Source organism: Oncorhynchus kisutch, linkage group LG5 (genome assembly GCF_002021735.2).
Source record: "Oncorhynchus kisutch isolate 150728-3 linkage group LG5, Okis_V2, whole genome shotgun sequence".
Lineage (NCBI taxonomy): Eukaryota > Metazoa > Chordata > Actinopteri > Salmoniformes > Salmonidae > Oncorhynchus > Oncorhynchus kisutch.
In genome coordinates, this window is record NC_034178.2 from 35,290,606 (window position 1) to 35,317,748 (window position 27,143).

The window sequence follows — 27,143 nt, forward strand, 5'->3', positions numbered from 1 at the left end:
GATAGAGTCTGCCTAAATAAGATGACCTAAGGAGTAAATGGATAGGTGAAAGAGAGCTGGTTAAAAAAGTACCGGTGAGAGAAGGACAGCCTTCATCATTTACTTCCTGTAACTATGGGAACCTAGCTGTACAAAGCTCCTGCCAGCAGCAGCCATCTGTGGCCCTGGGGTGGATTCCAATCCAATAATTCCCTCCCTTCCTTCCTTCCTTCCTCCTCACTGATCTTATCTGATTGGACTGCATAGTTATAAGATTGCATATAACCTACCAGAAGGCTGGGTGGAGTTAATACAGCTTATACCGATCCAACCACTTCAGATCGGTAACAGTGAAATGAGGCGGGGGGGGGGGGTTGAGTGATTTATGGGGTCCCTCACCTGTCCCAGCCCTCCCACCCTGCTCTCCAGTCCCATCCGTCACAGTCTGGGGCCTGCTACTCCAGTGCAAACAGACAGATGAGCCTGGAGCACCACAGCCTTGAGCCATCAGCACCACAACTCAACTACTGGTGTTAATTTCCCCCAAACACAGAGGCCAGGCAGGCCACAGGGCCATGAACCCACCACCTAGTCTCTACATCCCTGGTTGGCAGAGGCATCCTCCTCACCATGCAACCATACACTGAGCTAATACTACAGAAAGGATTTCACGAATGCTAAATCATGTTCTCCTACTTCCTCTTTTTGCTAAATCCAATGGCGATAACATGCTGATATTCAGATGACTGCTAGCGTTAGCATTACACGGAACCGGCTGCGCGCGTGTGCCATCGTGCATAAATGTATTTTGTTCCCAAACGCGATCACAACACGCAGGTTAAAATATTTAAACAACTCTGAACCAATTATATTAAGTTGGGGACAGGTCGAAAAGCATGAAACATTTATGCCAATTTAGCTAGCTAGCTTGCACTTGCTAGCTAATTTGTCATATTTAGCTAGCTTGCTGTTGCTAGCTAATTTGTCCTGGGATAATTTGTCCAGGCTTTTTCTTCTCTTGACTTTAGATTGCGATTGGCAACTTTCATAAATTAGGTGCATTACCGCCACTGACCTCGTTCGTCTTTCAGTCACCCACGTGGGTATAACCAATGTGGAGATGGCACATGGGTACCTGCTTCTATAAACCAACGAGGAGATGGGAGAGGCAGGACTTCTATTTTAGCCCTTGGCAACGCAGACGATCATTGGCGCACGCGAGCAGTGTGGGTGCAATAATTGAATAATCTAGATATCTACATTTATTTTGCAACGCTCGAGCACACGACACGAGCAGTGTAGTCAGCCTGTTAGGGAGCTGGTACCTTGCCCTTTGATTTGCCTGATCTGCCGAACGGTCTCCTTGAGGATGGCACATTTATCTGGCTTCACGTTGAAGCTGTCCATGTTGCCGAAGTTGGCAGAGATCAGCTCGGCCAGCTCCTCCATGTAGTTACTCTCCTGCTCCTTCCTGCGCTTGTCACATCTGCAGGGAAAGGGAGTGGTGGGGGGAGAAAATAGGAGATAGTCAGATATGTCACCATGGCAACCACACCTCTCCCTCCATAATGACCTGCTGTATACTTGAGTTAAAATGCTGACACCACAGAAATCTTCAACATGAAAAACAGAATTTGAAGCTGAGGGAATTTAACAGAGGCTAGAGAGAAAAGGACACACTTTGCCCATAAGACAGTGTCACACACAACGGTCGACAGAAAGGAAGATGGAGACGTCGCTCCCGACAGTGACTCACCCCATGCCTGGTGTATCGCAGGTGGAGATCTTGCGTTTCCGTTCGGAGCACATGGGCTCCAGCGAGTTGTCTGCCACTTCACTCATCCTCAGCGCATGTCAGCACCTAGGAGACAGAGACACACTGGATCCAGACCTCTGAGACAAACATGGCTTGGTCTATTATGTTAGAACTTAGAGAAGGTCTTCTGGCGTCTCGTCCAAGAGGATAGTCCATTAAAACTATTATTCCAGACACTGACTGACTATAATCCCTTGATTAATACTTCAATTCAACGCTGATTTCAGGGAGAAAGCTGGAGGTTTGGAGCAGTGCTGAGCGAGTGCTTTCTGAGGTCGGTTATTTAAAAATAAATAGAAAAGGTTTTCGATTTTCAGGTTGAATGCTATAACTGAAACAATTAATAAAAGTCTCATGGTAGTGACTGCCCAGTACTGCTTATTCACATTACCTTAATAAATTACCTCAGTATGTATATTACATTTATTTTAATTTGATGACTTATTTAATTCAAGTCATCTCATCTCTACAGAGCTGCTGTCTGACAAAAATCACTATTTTGGAAGCTCAACTGAAATAAGGCATACTTTTATGACTGCTGAATACAAACTATCAAATCAATTTGATCATGTATTTGCAGGTGGAGAAGTCACGAAGCAACAGCTGCTCTCTTTATCCCTTCATGATCTTGCATTCTGGTCTCTTCAGTAGAAGGCATTAAAAGAACCACAGACCGGACAAGTAAATACGCAATGGATGATAGGCATTGCAGTTAATTACCACGTTTTATGCTCTAAACTATGTAGAATATTGGCCTGTTGGAAACTACAACTCCCTACATCGCACAGTTCAAGCTGGATCTGATTTATCTCTAGAGAAACTGAACTGAATTGAACAATTAGTTGTTTAAAAAAAACTAAAACAAATTTTGGTTAATCGCTCAGCACTAGTAGCTACATGAGTCTCCCTTCATTGCACACTGTTCCGGTGTGAGGAGAGACTGACAATGATGTAGTGATTTAGAGCCTCTGGGGAAAATGGGTCATCCTGCGTTCATCCTGTGCCTGCACCACTCCTCGTGCTCTAATAGTACAGTACGGTCAATAAACCCCCAGCACAGGGACAAGCACAAGCTGGATTGCGTTCCTACAGAACAGAGATGTCCCAAGGTTAGGCTATACTGCTCTGTTTAACCTTACTGAACCGCAAGATACATTCACATTTCCAACTTCCAATTGCTCCCTGACCCCGAATCCTCTCTATATCCGCTCTCCCCTTCTTCCTACACTCTCTGGCCATTCCTCTTCCTGTCCTGCCCAACCCCCCCCGCTCTCTGAGCGTGCTGCTGGCCGGCCGGGCGATCCTGCCCTTGTTTTCCTCCCCTGGCCCAGCCTTGCACTGCGTCTGACCCCTCAGGGTTCACACCAGAGGAAGGTAGACACTAAGGCCACTGCTCTTTTCATTTCCACACAGAAAAAAAACACTGGAGTTCATTGTTCCAGCACTTGAGACGTAGGCAATGACAGACACACATCTCAGGGTGGGCAAGCACACTGGCACACACAGACATACACTGGCTTTCTAACAAGAGCACACACACACAGCTATGAGCGCATCATTTCGGAGTGGAATACTGCAGAACGGATGGGAGTGGTTATGCAACCCCAGTCCAAACTGCAGGCATGGACTTGTATAGCGCGACCTCTTTGACACAGTCCTAGTCTCCTACCCACGCGCCCGTCCTGTCGCCACTGCACGCGCCCCGTCCTGTCGCCACTGCACGCGCCCCGTCCTGTCGCCACTGCACGCTCCCCGTCCTGTCGCCACTGCACGCTCCCCGTCCTGTCGCCACTGCACGCTCCCCGTCCTGTCGCCACTGCATGCTCCCAAATCGGTCTTTCCCCACCCAGTCTCGCTCTTTTTCCATCCCTTCCCTCTCAGTCCTCTTTTCTGTCCCCCAACTCACCTCTCGTGCTCCTAGACCTTAGTGTTGCTTTTGATACCATCGATCACCACATTCTTTTGGAGAGTTTGGAAACCCAAATTGGTCTACACTGACAAGTTCTGGCCTGGTTTAGATCTTATCTGTCGGAAAGATATCAGTTTGTCTCTGTGAATGGTTTGTCCTCTGACAAATCAACTGTAAATTTCCTCAAGGTTCCTCAAGGTTCCGTTTTAGGACCGCTATTATTTTCAAAATATATATTTTACCTCTTGGGGATGTCATTCGAAAACATAAATGTTAACTTTCAATGCTATGCGGATGACACACAGCTGTACATTTCAATGAAACATGGTGAAGCCCCAAAATTGCCCTCGCTAGAAGCATGTGTTTCAGACATAAGGAAGTGGATGGCTGCAAACTTTCTACTTTTAAACTCAGACAAAACAGAGATGCTTGTTCTAGGTCCCAAGAGACCTTTTCAGAACATCTTGGCCATGCTCTGTTATAATCTCCACCCGGCACAGCCAGAAGAGGACTGGCCACCCCACATATGCTCTAATTATTTTTCTTTCTCTCGGAGGACCTGAGCCCTAGGACTACCTGACATGATGACTCCTTGCTGTCCCCAGTCCACCTGACCGTGCTGCTGCTCCAGTTTCAACTGTTCTGCCTTATTATTATACGACCATGCTGGTCATTTATGAACATTTGAACATCTTGGCCATGTTCTGTTATAATCTCCACCCGGCACAGCCAGAAGAGGACTGGCCACCCCACATAGCCTGGTTCCTCTCTAGGTTTCTTCCTAGGTATTGGCCTTTCTAGGGAGTTTTTCCTAGCCACGGTGCTTCTACACCTGCGTTGCTTGCTGTTTGGGGTTTTAGGCTGGGTTTCTGTACAGCACTTTGAGATATCAGCTGATGTACGAAGGGCTATATAAATAAATTTTATTTTATTTTATTTGTTGAATCTGACAATTAATCTTAATGGTTGTACAGTCTTCTCAAATAAAACTGAAGGACCTCGGCTTTACTCTGGACCCTGATCTTTCTTTTGAAGAACATATCAAGACGGTTTCAAGGACAGCCTTTTTCCATCTGCGTAACATTGCAAAAATGCAGAAAAATTAATCCATGCTTTTGTCACTTCTAGGTTAGACTACTGCAATGCTCTACTTTCCGGCTAAAGCACTAAATAAACTTCAGCTAGTGCTAAATACGGCTGCAAGAATCCTGACTAGAACCCAAAAATTTGATCATATTACTCCAGTGCTAGTCTCCCTACACTGGCTTCCTGTCAAGGCAAGGGCTGATTTCAAAGTTTACTGCTAACCTACAAAGCATTACATGGGCTTGCTCCTATCTCTCTGATATGGTCCTGCCGTACATACCTACACGTACGCTATGGTCACAAGACGCAGGCCTCCTAATTTTCCCTAGAATTTCTAAGCAAATAGCTGGAGGCAGGGCTTTCTCCTATAGAGCTCCATTTTTATGGAATGGTCTGCCTACCCATGTAAGAGACGCAAACTCGGTCTCAACCTTTAGGTTTTACTGAAAACTCATCTCTTCAGTGGGTCATATGATTGAGTGTAGTCTGGCCCAGGAGTGGGAAGGTGAACGGAAAGGCTCTGGAGCAACGAACCGCCCTTGCTGTCTCTGCCTGGCCGGTTCCCCTCTTTCCACTGGGATTCCCTGCCTCTAACCCTATTACAGGGGCTGAGTCACTGGCTTACTGGGGCTCTTTCATACCGTCCCTAGGAGGGGTGCGTCACTTGAGTGGGTTGAGTCACTGATGTGATCTTCCTGTCTGGGTTGGCGCCCCCCCTTGAGTTGTGCCGTGGCGGAGATCTTTGTGGGCTATACTTGGCCTTGTCTCAGGATGGTAAGTTGGTGGTTGAAGATATCCCTCTAGTGGTGTGGGGGCTGTGCTTTGGCAAAGTGGGGGGGGTTATATCCTTCCTGTTTGGCCCTGTCCGGGGTGTCCTCGGATGGGGCCACAGTTTCTCCTGACCCCTCCTGTCTCAGCCTCCAGTATTTATGCTGCAGTAGTTTGTGTCGGGGGCTAGGGTCCGTTTGTTATATCTGGAGTACTTATCCTGTTCTATTCGGTGTCCTGTGTGAATTTAAGTGTGCTCTCTCTAATTCTCTCTTTCTTTCTCTCGGAGGACCTGAGCCCTAGGACCATGCCTCAGGGCTACCTGACATGATGACTCCTTGCTGTCCCCAGTCCACCTGGCCGTGCTGCTGCTCCAGTTTCAACTGTTCTGTCTGTGATTATTATTATTTGACCATGCTGGTCATTTATGAACATTTGAACATCTTGGCCATGTTCTGTTATAATCGTCACCCGGCACAGCCAGAAGAGGACTGGCCACCCCACATAGCCTGGTTCCTCTCTAGGTTTCTTCCTAGGTTTTGGCCTTTCTAGGGAGTTTTTCCTAGCCACCGTGCTTCTACACCTGCATTGCTTGCTGTTTGGGGTTTTAGGCTGAGTTTCTGTACAGCACTTTGAGATATCAGCTAACGTACAAAGGGCTATATAAATACATTTGATTAGATTTGATTTTACCTCTGCAGTTGTGGAGAATGATGACAACAAACCTCAGTCAGCTTCACATCTTGAAAGACAAACACATGCTAGAGTGCTGCTTGCTGGTATTAATAGAGAAGGCAGAATATGTAGCTCACGTGTACAGTATATCGGTGGAAAATAACAAGGAAGTGGTTATATAGATCAGGGTTTCCCAAACTTGGTACACATTTAGATTTTTGACCTAGCACTACACAGGTGATTCAAATAATCAACTCATCCCCCTGTGTATAGCCTCGCTATTGTTATTTTACTGCTACTGTTTAATTGTTACTTTTAATTTTCTATTTTTTACTTAACACTTTCTTAAAACTGCATTGTTGGTTAAGGGCGTCTAAGCATTTCTCTAAGGTCTGTTGTATTCGGCATATGTGACAAATGATATTTTAATTGATCATCAAGCTTTGGTTATTTGAAATCAGTTGTATAGTGCCAGGGAGGGCCCCAGGACAGAGTTTGGGAAACTCTGCTATAGGTGACCGTAGTGAAATGTTTTATTCCCTTGTAGAAATCTTTCCCCTTGTATAGAATCTGCCAATCATACTGTGGTGATGGTAAAGCATTTGAACATAAGAAATGATTTTCTACAGTATTTTGACAACCATGCTACCATGGCATCAAGCAGTATATGCATGTTTGTAACATGCCTCATTTATTTGTTGTTCGCCTTTATTCCTCAACTTTTTCCCCAGTAAGTTTGTTGACTTTGAAACCTTGCAGTGAATCACGCTTAGGGAGAGACAGTAGGCCTATACTCTGGAGAGAACGCAAACATTGTGCCCTTTCTATTTCAGAGAGACGTCGACTGAAAACAGCAGCCAGCGCACCACAAATGAGTCACAACAGGCCTGGCATTATGCAAATGATCCTGAAGCAGACACTTCTGACAATGTGAAACTTGCCCAGAGATAGATAGATGTTTGATCCATCAGATACGGGGCAGATTTTAAAGTGATAGGTACCGAAAAGCAGTTGGTTGTACAAGACAGCATAGGCTTACACAGTTTGTTGAACTAATGGAGACCAAGATGAATGAAGATCTGGGGCTTCATTTATCAACCGTGTGTACATTCCTCACTAAATTCTAGCGTACATGGAGATTCTAAGACTTGCATGCTCAACAAATTGGGATTTATAAAAAATACAAATAAATCAGAGCCATACTATGTGTGTGCGCTCGTGAACGACCGTTACAACCCCAACTGGAAAACACCGGAAAAAGTGAATGGAGGGCAAAAAGAAGAAAAAAAAAGAATAAATATATATATAAATAATTTGCTGTATAATTTGGAGAAATTAGAACTGGGCAATGACAGTTTCTAAAAGAAAGCGCAATGTCTAATTTCAAATCACCTGTAGAAGTGTGGGCAGATTATTATTATTATTTAATTTTTTACAAACTCCTGCAGTGACTTTTTCAATCCAAAAATGCTTAGCGAGTCCGAAACACTGGCTGTGCATTCTGAAATGATTGTCTAGTCAAGCAATTTAAAAAGGAAATACTACGGCCCTCACTTCTATACAAAAAACAAACTGTTCGTCCATATTAAGATTAAATATGCTATGGTGTTGCACTCGTATCAATACTGTTGCTTACCTGTATTGTCAACCGTTTTGAATAGACCACAGGTCCATTTACTTTTGAGCATGGCTTTGTGTAGCAGGAATAGCTGGTCATGTCAGAAAGGAGAGACATGTCCTGTAATATGCTTGTGCTTGCGGCCTATATAATAAAAGTAAGATAATATAATAGACTACATGTTGCTATGCGATCTCCTTACCAACGGCAAATGCAGATTTATCATTAAAATGGTCAAATGTTTATTAGCCTACCATTATTATAAGTCCTGTGCACCAAACACCTTCACCCCCCCCCGCAATATAAATTGATCAACCACTAGAAGCTGTGCGGGTGCATGGTTTGAGCTGTGCGTGGAGATACACACTTTCCCGTCCCGTTTGATAAATACCAACCTTTGCGGGAAAACTTTGTGCGCAGTCACCTTTGATAAATGAGGCCCCTTGAGAGTGAGGGGCAGTGTAAGTGACATGGACTCTAGCGCACTGGTCTACTCACCTTCACCTGATTGTGTCCAATCAAAATCCATTCACAGTCTAGGGTCTCAATGTCTTAGCACAGCCTGTTATAAAAGACAGAAGAGACCACATTAGCAGGTCTGCAGCATATCATGCACGCTGACCAAAGCACGGACTACAGCAGTTACGAGCCAATGAATGCTACTGGAGTCAGACAGACAGGACTGTGACATGAGTTAGTGAACAAACATAACCAAGCCCAATGTGCCGCCTGAAATGTGTAACTCAACACAAACCATACGTTAAATTTTTGGCTCCGTTTACTTTATGTTCACTGATGGTGGGCAAGGTAGACGAAATTCGAGCAAGGGTTGCCTTCCAGAGAGACCGAGATTGTAACATTCACTGTTTTACGGAAACATGGCTCTCTGGGATATGTTGTCAGAATCTGTTCAGCCACCGGGCTTCTCCATGCATCACACCGACAGAGAATCACCTCTCTGGGAAGAGGAAGGGCGGAGGGGGGGTGTATGCTTCATGATTAACGACTTGTGGTGTAATCATAACATACAGGAACTCAAGTCCTTCTGCTCAACCGACCTAGAATTCCTTACAATCAAATGCTGGCTATTTTACCTACCAAGAGAATTCTCGTCAGTTATAGTCACAGCTGTGTACATTCCCCCTCAAGCAGACACCAAGACGGCCATCAAGGAACTTCACTGGACTATATGCAAACTGGAAACCATATATTCTGAGGCTGCATTTATTGTAGCTGGGGATTTTAACAAAGCAAATTTGAGAACAAGGCTACCTAAATTCTACAAGAATTTTGACTGCGCTACACGCATGGGCAATACCCTCGACCACTGCTACTCTAACTTCCGCGATGCATACGACGCCATCTTGCTCCTACTGTCTTATAGGCAGCAACTCTAACAGGATGTACCAGTGACGAGAACCATTCAACGCTGGTCCGACCAATCGGAAGCCACGCTCCAAGATTGTTTTGATCATGTGGACTGGAATATGTTCCGGTCAAGCCTCAGAGAACAACATTGGCATATACGCTGACTCTGAGTGAGTTTATAAAGAAGTGCATTGGAGATGTACCCAATGTGACTATTAAAACCTATCCTAACCAGAAACCGTGGACGGATGGCGGAATTTGCGCAAAACTGAAAGCGCAAACCACTGCATTCAACCATGGAAAGAGGTCTGGGAATATTACTGTTGTTATATTCAGTGTAGTTAGGCAATCAAAGGCAAGGCAATCAAACAAGCGAAATGCCAGTACAGAGACAAGGTGGAATCGCAATTCAACCGCTCAGACACGAGACGTATGTGGCAGGGTCTACAGGAAAAAAATACAAAAATACACACCAACTACAGACTACACACAAAAAACAGCCACGTGACAGACAAATAAAACACCTTCCTTGCTCGCTTTGAGGATAATACAGTGCCACTTTTGGCCCGCTAACGAGGACTGCGCACCTCCACCCCTCTCCAAGGTTGACGTGAGAAACATTTAAACCCTCGCAAGGCTGCTGGCCCAGATAGCGTCCCTAGCCATGTCCTCAGAGCATGCGCAGACCAGCTGGCTGGTGTGTTTAAGGACATATTCAATCGCTCCCTATCCCAGTCTGTTGTCTCCACATGATTCATGATGGCAATCATTGTTTCTGTATCCAAGAAGGTAAAGATAACTAAATGACTACTGCCCCATGGCACTCACTTATGTCATCATGAAGTGCTTTGAGAGACTGGTCAAGGATCATATCACCTCCAGCTTACCTGCCACCCTAGCTAGACCCAGTTCAGTTTGCATACCGCCCCAACAGGTCTACAGACGATGCAATCGCCATCACACTGCACAATCCCATCTGGACAAGAGGAATAACTATGCAAGAATGCTGTTCATGGGCCTCCCGGGTGGCGCAGTGGTTAAGGGCGCTGTACTGCAGCGCCAGCAGACTCTGGGTTCACGCCAAGGCTTAGTCTTAACCGGCCACGACCGGGAGGTCCGTGGGGCAACGCACAATTGGCCTAGCGTCGTCCGGGTTAGGGAGGGTTTGGCCGGTAGGGAAATCCTGGTCTCATCGCGCACCAGCGACTCCTGTGGCGGGCCGGGCACAGTGCGCGCTAACCAAGGTTGCCAGGTGCACGGTGTTTCCTCCGACACATTGGTGCGGCTGGCTTCCGGGTTGGATGGCGCTGTGTTAATAAGAAGCAGTGTGGCTTGGTTGGGTTGTGTATCGAGCCCATACGGGAGTTGTAGCGATGACACAAGATAGTAGCTACTAAAACAATTGGATACCACAAAATTGGGGAGAAAAAGGGGTAAAAAAAAAACACTGTTCATTGACTACAGCTCAGCATTCAAAACCATAGTACCCTCCAAGCTCATCCTCAAGCTGGAGGCCCTGGGTCTCAACCCGCCCTGTGGAATTGGGTCCTGGAATTTGACGGGTGGTGAAATTCACTGACCCTCAACACTGGGGCCCCACAAGGGTGCGTGCTCAGCCCCCTCCTGTACTCCCTGTTCACCCATGACTGTGTGGCCATGCACGCCTCCAACACAATCAAATTTGCAGACAATAGTAGGCTTGATTAACAACAAGACCGCCTACAGGGAGGAGGTGAGGGCGCTGGGAGTGTGGTGCCAGGAAAACAACCTCTCACTCAACGTCAATAAAAGGAGATGATCGTGGACTTCAGGAACCTGCAGAGGGAGCACCCCCTATTTACATCAAAGGGACAGTAGTGGAAAAGATGGGAAGTTCCTCGGCGTACACATCACAGACAAACTGAAATGGTCCACCCACACAGACAGTAGGTAGTTGTTGGGGAATTATTAGATATTACTGCACTGTTGAAACTAGAAACACAAGCATTTCTCTATACTCGCATTAACAATCTGCTAACCATGTGTATGTGACCAATAAAATTTGATTTATGATTTGATTTTATTGGAGAGGTTTTCATGTGGAGTATGTCCCGCCGAAGCACGCCAGTAAGAGTCATCCAGTTGGCTGGCTGATACAGGATGGAACAGAACACACTTCTCTACTTCCCGTGGAAAAGTTTAATATTTTGGTAGAACTTAATGGAACCATTATTTCTAAAAAAGATACAGGAAGCCACAGAAGACAGCATCCTATTTGCATCCTCTCTCACGGTCCCCTGCGTCATCACTTCCTGGATATGGCCTCCCAGCCACGACATTTACATAGTGGGGAAAGGGACCGATACAGACTATCTGGCCTCAGTTGGCTGTCAGAGTCCACCACTGCAGTACCAAGCAACTTTCCAACGCTAAGCTTAGCTATCCTCTGTCAGTTCCCTTGGTGTCTTACATACTTAATTTCAACATTATTCACAGGTTTCCGTTAGGAAAATGTGGCACCGGACAACATGACAGGGAAGATTTTTATTTACAGTCCATTTGAGAAATGTACCAATGGCAAGGTTTAAGAGGCCCTTCTCTTGGCTGTAGAGACAACTAGCTTTAAAACAGCAAAATGTCCTGCTATACTATACATTTGTCATTGATTATGCCTTGTTTTTATGCCATCTGAGTGACTCAAAACATAATAATATCAATGGGGTCCCAAAAATATTTTCTTATTGATTTGCAGTGGCAGCCACGATTTAGCAGCGGTGGTGCATATAGGGGAAACACTGCGCACACAAAAAAAGTAGAGCGATGCACCACCTGTGTGTTCCTATGGGATCTTCCACACAGATCAAACCCAAAAAAGGTTCACAGCAACTGAGCTAAAGGTGCAGCTGAATAATTAAAACACACAGAGCGAGGGAGAAAGAGAGAGAATGGATGAGGAACGAGAGATGTTGGGAGGCAGACAGACAGAGAGTGTGTGCCACTTCAAGTCAAGCACCAAGGCTAAATTGTTTGCATCTCCCTTCTAGACATGCATTACTTCAGGTCGGCAGCCGATAAACTGGTAACACAAGTCTGACAAGGGGCACACACACACACGTTTTTCATATAAAAAAACAGAAGACATGAATATGATAGGGGAGGTACTGTAAAAAGAGAGAAAGGAAGGGGTGGAAAAGGGAGGAAGAGTGTTGAGCTGAGCTCAAGAGCTGCAGTGTCACTAAGTCAGGATCAGAAGAGGACATTCTAGCTGCGCTTGAACTAAAGCCTGTAATCTGAACTGTGAGACGCAGGCTAGCACAACAAAGACACCACACACTACGGACTGACCAGACCACATCTCTCCACACGTAAACATAACCGCAACATCGTAAGCAGACAAACCATCACCAACTGACCCACCTGTCTTTGGTCTTCAAATATGAAAGCAGTGGCAGATACATTTGGCGCAATTACCCTGTATTCAACCAACCCCCCACCCCCACAGTCATAAAGAAACAAAAAGGCATCTACAAGAGTTTGGGACGTCAAGTGCAAAAGGAAACAAGAGGACAGAATGACTTCCTGTTTTTCTTCAAAGACCAGCCCCACCTCCACCCCAGCAAAACACAAATCTTTCAGCCACTTTGGGATGACAACGACTACAATAGCTGCTGCTCACACTACAGGAGCTTTTCTCCCGTCTCAACCCGTGTCATATCTATTTTATATAGCTGAAGTTGACAGCGTGCACATCAACAAATCCTTTCTGTTTTGTTGTCGCATCCATGTAAACAGGTGACCGAGTTAGCTACAGAATCTGAACAGTTTTATCCATGTGAAAACACATGATTCTCATGAAAATAGTGGGTCGTTGAGACAGAACTATGACTTATGATAAAGAAAGAAATATGATTCACAAATGGGACTGAAGTACAGCGAGGCAGACATGCCAAGCATGTGAAAACTTGTGCAGACTTCTAAAAAAGCTCCGCTGTAAAACTGTAAGAAAGACTCCATTATCCAGTCGGAAGCAGACTGGCAGTTCGGAATTCCAACCAAGCCCTGAGCATGGGGGGGGGGAACTGTTCTCGCAGTCTGCACTTGAGGGCAGGACAGTCTGGAGACGTTCCCTCTGTCCATCCCAAGAGAGTTGCATTATAAAAACGCAACAAGGAAATCAGTCAATTGAAATAAATTCATTAGGCCCTAATCTATGGATTTCACGAGACTGAATACAGATATGTATCTGTTGGTCACAGACACATTAAAACAAATTAAATAGGAGCGTGGATCAGAAAAAAAGCTGATACTGACTGATGTGACCCCCATTTGGCATGACAATGGGCCTCAGGATCTCATCGAGGGATCTCTGTGCATTCAAATTGCAATTGTGTTCGTAGCTTATGCCTGTCCATACCATAACCCCATCATGGGGCACTATGTTCACAACAGAAAACCGTTCAGCCACACAATGCCATACACGTGGTCTTGCAGTTGTGAGGCCGGTTAGACATACTGACAAATTCTCAAAAATAACTGGAGGCAGCTAAAGAAATTAACATACAATTATCTGACAACAGCTCTGCTGGACATTTCTGCAGTCAGCATGCCAATTGCACATTCCCTCAAAACTTGAGAAACCTGTGGCATCGTGTTGTGTGACAAAACTGCACAATTTAGAGTGGCCATGTTTTGTCCCCAGCAAAAGGTGCACCTGTGTAATGATCATGCAGTTAAATCAGCTTCTTGATATGCCACCCGTCGGGTGGATGGATTATCTTGGCAATGGAGAAACACTCACTAACAGAGATATAAACACATGTGTTTAAAAAAAAAAAATGGGGGGGGGGGGGGGGGACACTGCATATGGAACATTTCTGGGATCTTTTATTTCAGCTCACGAAATCAACACTTTACATGTTGCGTATGCATTTTGGTCAGTGTAGATAAACATACTGTTTTTGTATTCAGATCATCAAAACCAGCCCCATAGTACCGTTCGCCACAGTCCTGCCCATTTCTGCAACCAATATGACTGAGTGAGATGGAGGAGAAAGAAGCTTCAGTACACAAAGATATGTAAAAGCATCATCCAAAAATGCTTTATCTTATCCAGTGAAATGCCAGCACCCTCCGTCAGACAGGAGACAGCAGTAGCTAAGGTTTACAGTAGAGTTCAAACACACCCCCAGCCTCATGGAGAAACAGCTCACATTAGAATAAAACAAGCCTTTCACAAACTCCTATTCTCTCACTCAGTATGAAGAGACAAAGAAAGAGGGGGAGGTAAGAAATGAAAAAGGAGGGCAGAGATTCGGGACAAGAAAACAACCATACCTGTACCTCTTCAAAGTGCCAGGCCGTGTAACAGCCAATGGGCTCCTTGGGCTTATTCAGAGAGGTGCAACGGTAAAAGGGATATGCCACTCTAAATACAATCCAACTACATAGGACCCACAGTCAGCATGTGGGTCTTCTCTGCCTGTCTGTCTGCGTGCTGTTTTCTGACGAGGTGCGAGTGTGTGCACATGAACATTAGAGGGAATTGGTGGTGCGTGCTGCAGTGCAGGGGAAGAGAAATACACAAAGAGAAAGGCACAGCAGAGGCACAGCAGAAAGAGGCACAGCAGAAAGAGCATTCAGAGCACAGCAGCTTCTCTTCTTGAGAAGGCACCCACCCTCCCACACACCATCATGCAACCGATAGAAACCCGACCATGGCCGAAACAAATGTGTGTGTGTGTGTGTGTGTGTGTGTGTGTGTGTGATTTGATCACGCAGGTCTAATATTATGCTAATGGATTCATTAATCAATGGCCAATGAGCCTTTTATCTGACAGCACAGAGCGCCAAGCCTGCTATGCCTCCATTCTGCCTATTGAGATAATAACATACCAGCTCTTCTCAGACTCCTATTGAAGAAGCAAAACACATGGTAATTTATCAACCTCATGAGGAAAATAATTTGAAGAACAATATAAAATCTCTACCACAAGTTTCAACTCGAGGTTAAATAATATGAACAATGAAAACACACCAGTCTACAGCGAGAGGAGGGTTAACTTTATACCTCCACCACCCAGGCAGGAGCAGTGTGTAAGTGTTAACGGTGTGGCTCAGCTGAAAAGCCAACTTTCATTTCAGAGCACGGCACATGATTTCCTCCTCGCTGGCTCCTCCCTCATGGATCTGTGGAGTAAACACAGGAAGAGAGCAGGCTCTGTTCCACGCCAGACCTGGGGCATTCCTGTGTAGCTCCTGCAGGGTCAAAAGTTTAACGTGGTTTAAATGTTACCTTTCCTCAGCCAATCGCAGCAGCTGAACTATGACACCTGCAAATAATTCCAGTCAAAAAGGTCTGATGCCAGTTTCACCACTACCCCCCCCCCCCCCATCCTCTTACTACTCCTTTTCTTTATTTACTCTGCCAATTTGGTTTGTTTGAGAATTTATGGGGAAAAGAGCATTTCCGACTGTGCAGAGAGAAAGCACACGCAGTAGTTTTCAAATAAGAGGACGATTTGTCTTCATCACAGATAATAATATTACATCAGGTGACTCCTACTGTACATTATGCCTCACAGAAATCCCATAATTAAAAAGAACCACTACATTGATAGCTGCAAGTGGTGAACTTGATCAACTGTGTCAAATTAGGTCAATCCATTTATCTCCACGGAATGGGCACAATCGAATACATTACACTGTGGTCTACTGTACTGTCCAAACTTGTGAAACAGACCTCTGATTGGTTCAGATTTTGTCCGGCCAGGGCGGACTGACCCAATTTTAACTACTTTTCAGCGTCCATTGACATTCGGTGTCAGTCGGTGCTTGTTACAGTAAATTGAAAGAGGGTAGATTTCATGGTAGTAGGGATGGACATTTGAAATTATTTCACTATTCAAATAATATCCAAACATTTTGGGGGGCTATCCGATGGGGATTTGCTCGAGCGACTCAGGAGCGAGTCGGTGCACACTGCTTGCTTTGAACACTAGATGACAGAAAGAAAGAGTTATGAGCTTAACATAACAGTATGCCAGTGTAAGGGAGGACACTAGCCCGTGACCAAACTGATGTGACTACTATGATTTCCCAATGTAGCCAATTCAATTGCAGTAGTTCCATTACACATTTTTTAATAATTCCATTTAACTTCTTAACAGAATTACAGTTTTAAAATCACTTATCTTTATATCTGTTAAAACAATACGATTGGTAGTTCGACCTTTACTTGTTACTTTGTGAACTTACATTATCCTCCCTCACGTGGGAGATTTTTATTTTTATTATCTTTAAAATATTTGGGTTTTTGGTAACCGAATAACAAGGTACAAGACAATGCTTCCGAAACTTACAGAACACAACTTAAAAAAAAAACTAAATATAAAATATTAGTTGGCAGGGGTCTTTACTTCAACAATCTAAGAGCCCCTTTCCATCTGATTGACCAGAAATTAAAGCTTCCAAGATGGTGTAGCAGTGGGATGTCTGTTTTGATGGTCTTGTCCAGTCTCTTGTATATATCGTTTTTCTTCGTATATATATATTTTTTATCTCAATTTCCATCTATGGACTGAACATACTCTTGCAACCCGCCTCACTCAATGTGGTATGGATCTGCTATTTTCTATACTTTAGAACTGGAACCCTCTTCAGAAGCTAGCCAGCTAACTAGCTACTAGTCAGTTAGCCACTGCTAGCGGTCATCACCATCATCAACTCGGACATCAGTCAGCCTCAGCCCTGTCAACTCCTGCACAGCGTGATATCAACCCAGAGCATATCGGACCGTTTTTCCCTACTGCACAGCGTGATATCAACCCAGAGCATATCGGACCGTTTTTCCCTACCACATCTCTGGATTCCTACAGCAAACTCTGAACCTTTACACCGGAACATCGCAGCTAGCTAACTGCTATCCGAGTGACTACTCCTGGCTAACATCGCCATCCCGAAAAATGCACCAGTTAGCCTGGAGCTAGGACCATCTCCCGGCTAGCCGAAGAGATCCATCAGCCAATTCCTGGGCTACAATACCTCTTTTGCTATGGAGCCCCGCCGAGCCATCACAACTGGTCTGCCGACGTAACCATCTGAGGGGGTTTCTACAGGCGTCCCCCGCAGGCCCATCTGCTAGCACCGGCCTGCTAGCTGTCTGCTCACCTAGCTACTCACTGGACCCTATGATCACTCGGCTACACGTCTCTCCCTGCCTTGTCTATTGCTGTTTTGGTTAGTAATTTGTGTCTTACACCACTGTAGAGCCTCCAGCCCTGATCAATATTCCTTAGCTAGCCCTTATGTGACCGCACCTGGCTCAAATCCTACCATACCCTTTTCTGTACATTAGAGGTCGACCGATTAAATCGGAATGCCGATTAATTAGGGCCGATTTCAAGTTTTCATAACAATCGGGTATCGGTATTGTTGGGCGCCAATTTTTATTTAATTTTTTACACCTTTATTTAATCTTTATTTAACTAGGCAAGTCACATTCTTATTTTCAATGACGGCCTAGGAACGGTGGGTTTAACTGCCTCGTTCAGGGGGATTTTCACCTTGTCAGCTCGGGGGATCCAATCTTGCAACCTTACGGTTAACTAGTCCAACGCAATAACGACCTGCCTCTCTCGTTGCACTCCACAAGGAGACTGCCTGTTACGCAAATGCAGTAAGCCAAGGTAAGTTGCTAGCTAGCATTAAACTTATCTTATAAAAAACAATCATAATCACTAGTTAACTACACATGGTTGATGATATTACTAGATATTATCTAGCGTGTCCTGTGTTGTATGCTCAGTCAGATTATATGCAAGTATCTAAGTATCTGACTGAGCGGTGGTAGGCCGAAGCAGGCGCGTAAACATTCATTCAAACAGCACTTTCGTGCGTTTTGCCAGCAGCTCTTCGTTGTGCGTCAAGCATTGCACTGTTTATGACTTCAAACCTATCAACTCCCGAGATGAGGCTGGTGTGACCGAAGTGAAATGGCTGGCTAGTTAGCATGCGCTAATAGCGTTTCAAACTTCACTCGCTCTGAGGCTTGGGGTGGTTGTTTCCCTTGCTCTGCATGGGTAACGCTGCTTCGATGTGGTGGCTGTTGTCATTGTGCTGCTGGTTTGAGCCCAGGGAGGAGCGAGGAGAGGGACGGAGGCTATACTGTTACACTGGCAATACTAAAGTGCCTATAAGAACATCCAATAGTCAAAGGTTAATGAAATACAAATGGTATAGAGGGAAATAGTCCTATAATAACTACAGCCTAAAACTTCTTACCTGGGAATATTGAAGTCTCATGTTAAAAGGAACCACCAGCTTTCATACGTTCTCATGTTCTGAGCAAGGAACTGAAACGTTAGCTTTCTTACATAGCACATATTGCACTTTTATGTTCTTCTCCAACACTTTGGGTTTGCATTATTTAAACCAAATTGACCATGTTTCATTATCTACTTGAGGCTAAATATATTTTATTGATGTATTATATTAAGTTAAAATAAGTGTTAATTCAGTATTGTTGTAATTGTCATTATTACAAATCATTTTTATTTATTTAATATCGGCCAATTAATCGTTATTGGCTTTATGGTCCTCCAATAGTCGGTATCGGCGTTGAAAAATCATAAAATCGGTCGACTCCTACTGTACATTATGCCTTGAATCTATTCTTCCGTGCCCAGTAGCCTGCTCCTTTAACTCGGTTCCGAACGCACTAGACGACCAGTTCTTTTAGCCGTACTCTTATCCTACTCCTCCTCTGGTGATGTAGAGGTTAACTCAGGCCCTGCAACCCCCAGCATCACTCCCATTCCCCAGGCACTCATTTGTTGACTTCTGTAACCATAAAAGCATTGGTTTCATGCATGTTAACATTAGAAGCCTCCTCCCCAAGTTTGTTTTATTCACTGCTTTAGAACACTCCGCCAACCTGGATGTCCTAGCCGTGTCTGAATCCTGGCTTAGGAAGTCCACCAAAAATCCTGAAATTTCCATCCCTAACTATAACATTTTCCGACAAGAAAGAACTGCCAAAGGGGGCAGAGTTGCGCTCTACTGCTCTGTCATACTATCCAGGTCTGTGCCCAAACAAGTCAAGCTTCTACTTAAAAAAAAAAAAAAAAAAAAAAAAACACCTTTCCAGAAACAAGTCTCTCACCGTTGCCACTTGTTATAGACCACCTTCAGCCCCCAGCTGTGCCCTGGACACCATATGTGAATTGATCGCTCCCCATCTATCTTCAGAGTTCATACTATTAGGGGACCTAAACTGGGACATGCTTAACACCCTGGCCGTCCTACAATCTAAGCTAGATCCCCATAATCTCACGCAAATCAAAGGAACCTACCAGGTACAACCCTAAATCCATAACCATGGGCACCCTCTTAGATATCATCCTGACCAACTGGCCCTCTAAATACACCTCTGCTGTCTTCAACCAGGATCTCAGTGATCACGGCCTCATTGCCTGCATGCGTAATGGGTCCGCGGTCAAACGACCACCCCTCATCGCTGTTAAAACGCTCCCTAAAACACTTCAGCGAGCAGGCCTTTCTAATCGACCTGGCCCGGGTATCCTGGAAGGATATTGACCTCATCCCGTCAGTAGAGGATGTTTGGTTGCTCTTCAAAAGTGCTTAAATAAGCATGCCCCATTAAAAAAAATGTAGAACTAAGAACGGATAAGGCCCTTGGTTCACCCCAGACTTGACTGCCCTTGACCAACACAAAAACATCCTGTGGTGTTCAGCATTATCATCTAATAGCCCCCGCGATATGCGACTTTTCAGGAAAGTTAGGAACCAATACACTCAGTCAGTTAAGAAAGCTAAGGCTAGCTTTTTCAAATAGATATTTGCTTCCTGTAGCACTAACTCCCACATTTCTTGAGAATAAGAGCACCTCCTCCCAGCTGCCCACTGCACTGCGGATAGGAAACACTCACCACCGATAATCAATCATTTCAATAAGCATTTTTCCACAGCTAGCCATGCTTTCCACCTGGCTACCCCTACCAACATCTTAGCACCCCCTGCAGCAACTTGCCCAAACCCCCACTTCAACCAAATCCAGACAGCGGATGTTCTGAAAGAGCTGTAAAATCTGGATCCTACAAATCTGATGGGCTAGACAATTTGGACCCCCTCCTAAAATTATCCACCTAAATTATTCTAACCCTTATTACTAGCCTATTCAACCTCTGGGGATCTCAGACGATACAAAAGAGAAAAGCTGCCGCGGTCATACCCCTCTTCAAAAAGGGGGAGACACTCTAGACCCAACCTGTTATAGACCCATCTCCATCCTGCCTTTCTAAAATCTTCAAAATCCAAGTTAAAATCAACAGATCACTGACCATTTAGAATCCCACCGTACAGTCTCCACTATGCAATCTGGTTTCCGAGCTGGTCATGGGATCCACCTCAGCCACGCTCAGGGTCCTACGCGATATAACCGCCATCGATTGAAGTACTGTGCAGCAGTCTTCATCAACTTGGCCAAGGCATTCAAATCTGTCAATCAACGCATTCTTATCGGCAGACTCGATAGCCTTGGTTTCTCAAATGACTGCCTCGACCGTTTCACCAACTACTTCTCAGATAAAGTTGAGTGTGTCAAATTGGAGGGCCTGTTGTCCGGACCTCTGGCAGTTTATGGGGCGGGGGGGGGGGGTGCCACAGGGTTCAATTCTCAGGTCGACCCTTTTCTCTGTGTGTGTATATATATATATATATAAAAATGATGTCGCTCTTGCTGCTGGTGATTCTCTGATCCACCTCTACAGAGACGACACCTTTCTGTAAACATTTGGCCCTTCTTTGGACACTGTGCTAACAGACCTCCAGACGAGCTTCAATGCCATACAACTCTCCTTCCGTGGCCTCCAACGGTTTTTAAATGCTAGTAAACTTAAGCGCATGCTCTTCAACCGATTACGGCCTGCACCCTTCCACCCGACTAGCATCACTACTCTGGACGGTTCTGACCTAGCATGTGGACAACTACAAATACCTAGGTGTCTGGTTAAACTGTAATCTATCCTTTGACTCACATTAAGCATCTCCAATCCAAAATTAAATCTAGAATCGGCTTCCTATTTCGCAACAAAGCCTCCATCACTCACGCTGCCAAACATACCCTTGTAAAACTGACTATCCTACCGATCCTAGACTTCGGCGATGTAATTTATAAAAATATCCTCCAACTCTACTCAGCAAATTGGAAGCAGTCTATCACAGTGCCATCTGTCTTATCACCAAAGCCCAAATTACTACCCACCACTGCGACCTGTATGCGCTCATTGGCTGGCCCTCATTACATATTCATCACCAAACCCACTGGCTTCAGGCCATCCATAAGACTTTGCTAGGTAAAGCCCTGCCTTATCTCAGCTCACTGGTCACCATAGCAACACCCACCCGTAGCACGTGCTCCAGCAGGTATATTGCACGGGTCATCCCCAAAGCAAACACTTCCTTTGGCTGCCTTTCCTTCCAGTTCTCTGCTGCCAATGACCGGAATGAAAAAAAATAAATAATAATAAATAAATTAAAAAAAATCACTGAAGCTGGAGTCTTAGCTCTCCCTCTAACTTTTAGCATCAGCTGTCAGAGCAGCTTACCAATCACTGTACACAGCCAATCTGTAAATAGCACACCCAACTACCTCATCCCCATATTGTTACTTACCCTATTGCACCTCAGTATCTCTACTTGCACATATATCACTCCAGTATTAATGTGAAATTGTAATTATTTTTCACATCTAAAAAAGATTTTTATTTATTTATAGCTTTGCCTTAATTTCCCCTCCAAAAATTGACTTTCTGCTTTCAATTGACGTGCACCTATGACTTCACATGTTGGTGCTCATAGGTCCTTTTACATGGAAATGACCATAAAATCCACCTATCATGTTGGTTCTAAGAACTACACAGGATTACAAATCTTCTCAACTGCACCTCTGTGCAAATGCCCATTCAAGTATGGCAGGATGAATTAATTAATGTTCTACAAAAAGGCAGCTGAGCAACATTCAGCTTTCACCACCCATTTAGAATAGTGAAGTGTCAAATGGCATTTGTTCTGGCTTGCACTTTAAAATATAACCTCTGACATGGGTTTAGTTCAAAAGGTGTCTCTACATGTTGGTGTTTCATCAGGCATCTTAATGTAAAGTATGATGGCAGAGCCTCCCGATGTTGGGGGCCTCTTTTGCGCATAGGGAAAGAAAGCTTCATTTGCCAGGCTAGTAGCAATACGGGAACGGGAAAAAATAGACTCGAGACTAAACAGGAGATTATTCCTCTGCAATAGGATCCCTATCTGCACATCTGAGCCATTAACCTCTGACAATAGGGACCTGTCAAAGCACTAGTAGAGTCCAGACTCCTGGTACAGATCATCAGTTGAGGTGCATGAATGCAGAGCCAAGACCACCCAAATGGGTTTGCTCCTGTGTTTCATCTCATTGCTCTACATCTGTGGGGAAAATGACAGCAGTGCTGGCCTGCTCTTAAAACATGGATCGACAGGTATCGGAAAGCAACCCTTAGATTGGGTGTTGCCTTAAACCACATGAAGAGTGACATCACGGTAACAACTGAGCAGAAGTGGCAAGGGTGGAAATATGTTAATATATTCCAAAAACAGGGGGGAGTATTTGATCCCCTGCTGATTTTGTACGTTTGCCCACTGACAAGGAAATTATACTCCTACAGTGGAGGGAGTTGAAAGTCTGTGTTGCCCAGCAACAGCCCCAAAACATCACTGCTCTAGAGGAGATCCGCATGGATGAATGGGCCAAAATACCAGCAAGTGTGTGAAAACCTTGAAGACTTACAGAAAACATTTGACCTCTGTCATTGCCAACAAAGGGTATATAACAAAGTATTGAGAAACTTTTGTTATTGACCAAATACTTATTTTCCACCATAATTTGCAAATAAATTCATTAGAAATCCTATAATGTGATTTTCTGGATTTTCTTTTCACATTTTGTCTGTCATAGTTGAAGTGTACCTATGATGACAATTACAGGCCTCTCATCTTTTTAAGTGGGAGAACTTGCACAATTGGTGGCTGACTAAATACTTTTTTGCCCCACTGTATAATTTTTATGGTAGGTTGATTTGAACAGTGAGACACAGAACAAAAAAAAAAATCCTGAAAAACTTGTCAAAAATGTTATAAATTAATTTGCATTTTAATGAGGGAAAAAAGTATTTGACCCCTCTGCAAAACATTACTTTGTGATTGCCAACAAGGGCTTTGCCACCAAGTACTGAGGTCAGACGTTTCTTGTAGTTGGCCACCACGTTTGCACACATCTCAGGAGGGATTTTGTCCCACTCCGCTTTGCAGATCTTCTCCAAGTCATTAAGGTTGAGGTTGACATTTGGCAACTCGAACCTTCAGCTCCCTCCACAGATTTTCTATGGGATTAAGGTCTGGAGACTGGCTAGGCCACTCCAGGACCTTTATGTGCTTCTTTCTTGAGCCACTCCTTTGTTGCCCTGGCCGTGTGTTTTGGGTCATTGTCATGCTGGAATACCCATCCACGACCCATTTTCAATACCCTGGCTGAGGGAATGAAGTTCTCACCCAAGATTTGACGGTACATGGCCCTGTCCATCGTCCCTTTGAAGCGGTGAAGTTCTCCTGTCCCTTTAGCAGAAAAACATCCTCAAAGCATAATGTTTCCACCTCCATGTTTGACAATGGGGATGGTGTTCTTGGGGTCATAGGCAGCATTCCTCCTCCAAACACAGCGGGTTGATGCCAAAGAGCTCCATTTTAGTCTCATCTGACCACAACACTTTCACCCACTGGTCCTCTGAATCATTCAGATGTTCATTGGCAAACTTCAGACGGGCATGTATATGTGCTTTCTTGAGCAGGGGGACCTTCCAGGCGCTGCAGGATTTCAGTCCTTCACGGCGTAGTGTGTTACCAATTGTTTTCTTGGTGACTATGGTCCCAGCTGCCTTGAGATCATAGACAAGATCCTCCTGTGTAGTTCTGGGCTGATTTCTCACCATTCTCATGATCATTGCAACTCCACGAGGTGAGATCTTGCATGGAGCCCCAGGCAGAGGGAGTTTGACAGTTCTTGTGCGTTTCTTCCATTTGCGAATAATCGCACTAACTGTTGTCATCTTCTCACCAAGCTGCTTGGCGATGGTCTTGTAACCCATTCCAGCCTTGTGTAGGTCTACAATCTTGTCCCTGACATCCTTGGAGAGCTCTTTGGTCTTGGCCATGGTGGAGAGTTTGGAATCTGATTGATTGCTTCTGTGGACAGGTGTCTTTTATACAGGTAACACACTGAGATTAGGAGCACCCCTTTAGGAGTGTGCTCCTAATCTCAGCTCGTTACCTGTATGAACGACACCTGGGAACCAGAAATCTTTCTGATTGAGAGGGGGTCAAATACTTACTTCCCTCATTAAAATGCAATTTATAACATTTAACATTTTTGACATGCGTTTTTCTGGATTTCTTTGTTGTTATTCTGTCTCACTGTTCAAATAAACCAACCATTAAAATGATTAGTCTATCATTTGTCAGTGGGCAAACGTACAAAATCAGCAGGGGATCAAATATTTTCCCCCTCACTGTATGTAGTTGGACAAATGTAAAAGTTACAATAAAATGTGGTCAGGATTTGATGTTGACAGTGTTGCTAATCTGCAGTATGCTTGCTGATCGACCCCAGAATAGCAGGGGCCTTCTCACTTCAGGTTGGAATTCTGTGTCACTCAAAACTTAACTCTACTTCTAGCTGTGGAGGCAGACGTGGGGCGGGCAAGGTGGCAGTGTAGCAGTTAATTCAGAACTTACTCCTCTCTGCCCACATGAGAAAAAGCATCTGGTAACATTTCCCCCCCCCCCCCTTTTCTTCCCAAACTTTAGAAAGAGGGGGCCCTAAACAACACAAATAGTCTTGCTAACAATTTACAATGGTAACAAAACCAGGGCAGGGAGCTACCCTCCCATTCGGTTGTTCAGGTGAACCAGTTTTACAAGCAAGGGAGAGAAAGTAGAGACGGGTGGAAGAGCGCTGTGCAACCCCTTTCCCCCCCTCCTTTACAACATAAAACTGTTACAAAGCCTTGCTGGTTATAAATTGGAATTTGGTGCAATGATTGCTTCAGGCTGCACATTTAGCCTTCATAAGTGTGGATGGCTCACATTCGGCAGAATTACCCCTGCATTTGGGTACTACCTCAGAGTTGAACAAGAGGTGAATGGGGGAATGATTTAATATGAAGTGATAGTAGTAGAGCCAGACTGCACGAAGTGATAGAGACTAGGGCTTGGTGGCTTCCATTGAAGGAAATTCTGCCGTTTAAGTTGCTCTGCAGTTCCTACACATCCGGTATTTAACTCACTGTCAGAAATGTAGTCCTAAATATTTCAACCAGCTAACCTGTTACGGGTATTTGTTGAGATGTGGGGCTTTGGTTCCCCTCAGGTGTGTGTTGACATGCAGTGATACAGTCTACTGTCACCACATGAATGACTGACCTTGAGCTTGTTGTGTAGGACTGTATCGTCAAGGAAATGTAGCGTCATACAACTGGATGCTACTTTAGCGCTCTCGCCAAAGAAGAACCAGAAGTAAAATGTTAACTCAAAAAAAGTGTAAAACTATATATATATATATATATATTTTTTTTTAAGTTGACTTATATGGAACAAAAATATAAAATGCAACATGTAAAGTGTTGGTCCCATGTTTCATGAGGTGAAATAAAAGAAGCTGAGGGAGTGTGTAATTGGCATGCTGACAGCAGGAATGTCCACCAGAGCTGTTGCCAGAGAATTTAATGTTCATTTCTCTACCATAAGCTGCTTCCAACATTGGACGTACTGCCAAATTCTCTAAAACAATCAGCCTCAAAACCGCAGGGTACGAGTAACCACGCCAGCCCAGGACCTCCACATTCAGCTTCAGGATCATCTGATACCAGCCACCCGGAGAAACTGAGGAGTATCTCTGTCTGTTATGAAGCCCTTTTGCAGGGGAAATCAAATTCTGATTGGGGAGCCAGGCCCATTCAGTGGGAGGGCCTTGCTAGCAAGTGGGTGGGCCGATGCACTCCCAGGCCCACCCATGGCTGCGCCCCTTCATATTCATGTGAAATCCATTGAATAGGGCCTAATGAATGTATTACCCTTATATGAACTGTAACTCAGTAAAATTGTTTCAAAATGTATTTTTGTTCAATATACTATGACTGAGATGTGGTTGTCGTATTTAGCTACCTTATGATGAAAGCACTTTACTGCAAGTCACTCTGGATAAGGGTGTCTACTAAATTACTAATATTTAAATGTTTCAAGTTAATGATCACATGCACAAGTACAGCGAAATGCCTTCCTTGCAATCTCCAAACCCAACAATGCAGTAATCAACATCAATATAGCACTAACAAAAAACACAAGGCAGAACAAAAACACATGAGAAATAAAAATGAGAACACAGAAAAGCAAGAAGCTATATACAGGGTCAGTTCCAGTACCATATTTACAATGTGCAGGGATACTGGAGTGATAGAGGTAGATACAGTACATATAGGGATAAGGTGACTAGGCATCAGGATGTACGATAAAAAGAGTAGCAAAAGTGTAAATTATGATTGTGTGGAGTCAGTATGTGTGTGTGTGCGCGCGCGCATAGAGTCCTGTGAGTGTGAAGAGGGCATGTAAACGTTTAAATAAAATACAAGCGTAAACTAAGATTGTCTGTGCAGCCAATTTGTTAGCAATTTTGCAAAGTTATGGCTTTGGGATAGACGCTGTTCAGGAGCCTGTTTGTGTCAGTCTTGATGCACCGGCAATTTCGAAGCGGAGAGAACAGTCTATGGCTTGGGTGGTTGGAGTCTAATGATTTCTGGGCCTGATATAGAGGTCCTGGATGGCAGGGAGCTCAACCCAAG

General features: G+C 44.5%; 1 protein-coding gene across 6 annotated transcripts in view; it reads right to left on the bottom strand.

Moving 5' to 3' along the window:
- Positions 1-27,143, bottom strand: part of LOC109890968 (nuclear receptor coactivator 3) — a 44,955-nt gene that overhangs the window by 11,752 nt on the left and 6,060 nt on the right. For 3 of the 6 annotated variants that reach the window (XM_031824968.1, XM_020483169.2, XM_020483165.2), the window contains exons 2-4: positions 8,350-8,413; positions 1,736-1,840; positions 1,305-1,465 (exon numbers count right to left, since the gene is read on the bottom strand). In XM_031824968.1, coding sequence (XP_031680828.1) covers positions 1,305-1,465; positions 1,736-1,821 — 247 coding nt within the window. In that variant the 5' untranslated portion in view covers positions 1,822-1,840; positions 8,350-8,413. Of the gene's footprint in view, positions 1-1,304; positions 1,466-1,735; positions 1,841-8,349; positions 8,414-12,615; positions 12,733-27,143 lie in introns of those variants that run through there. The other 3 variants (XM_031824969.1, XM_020483168.2, XM_020483166.2) reach the window with 2 other exon arrangements.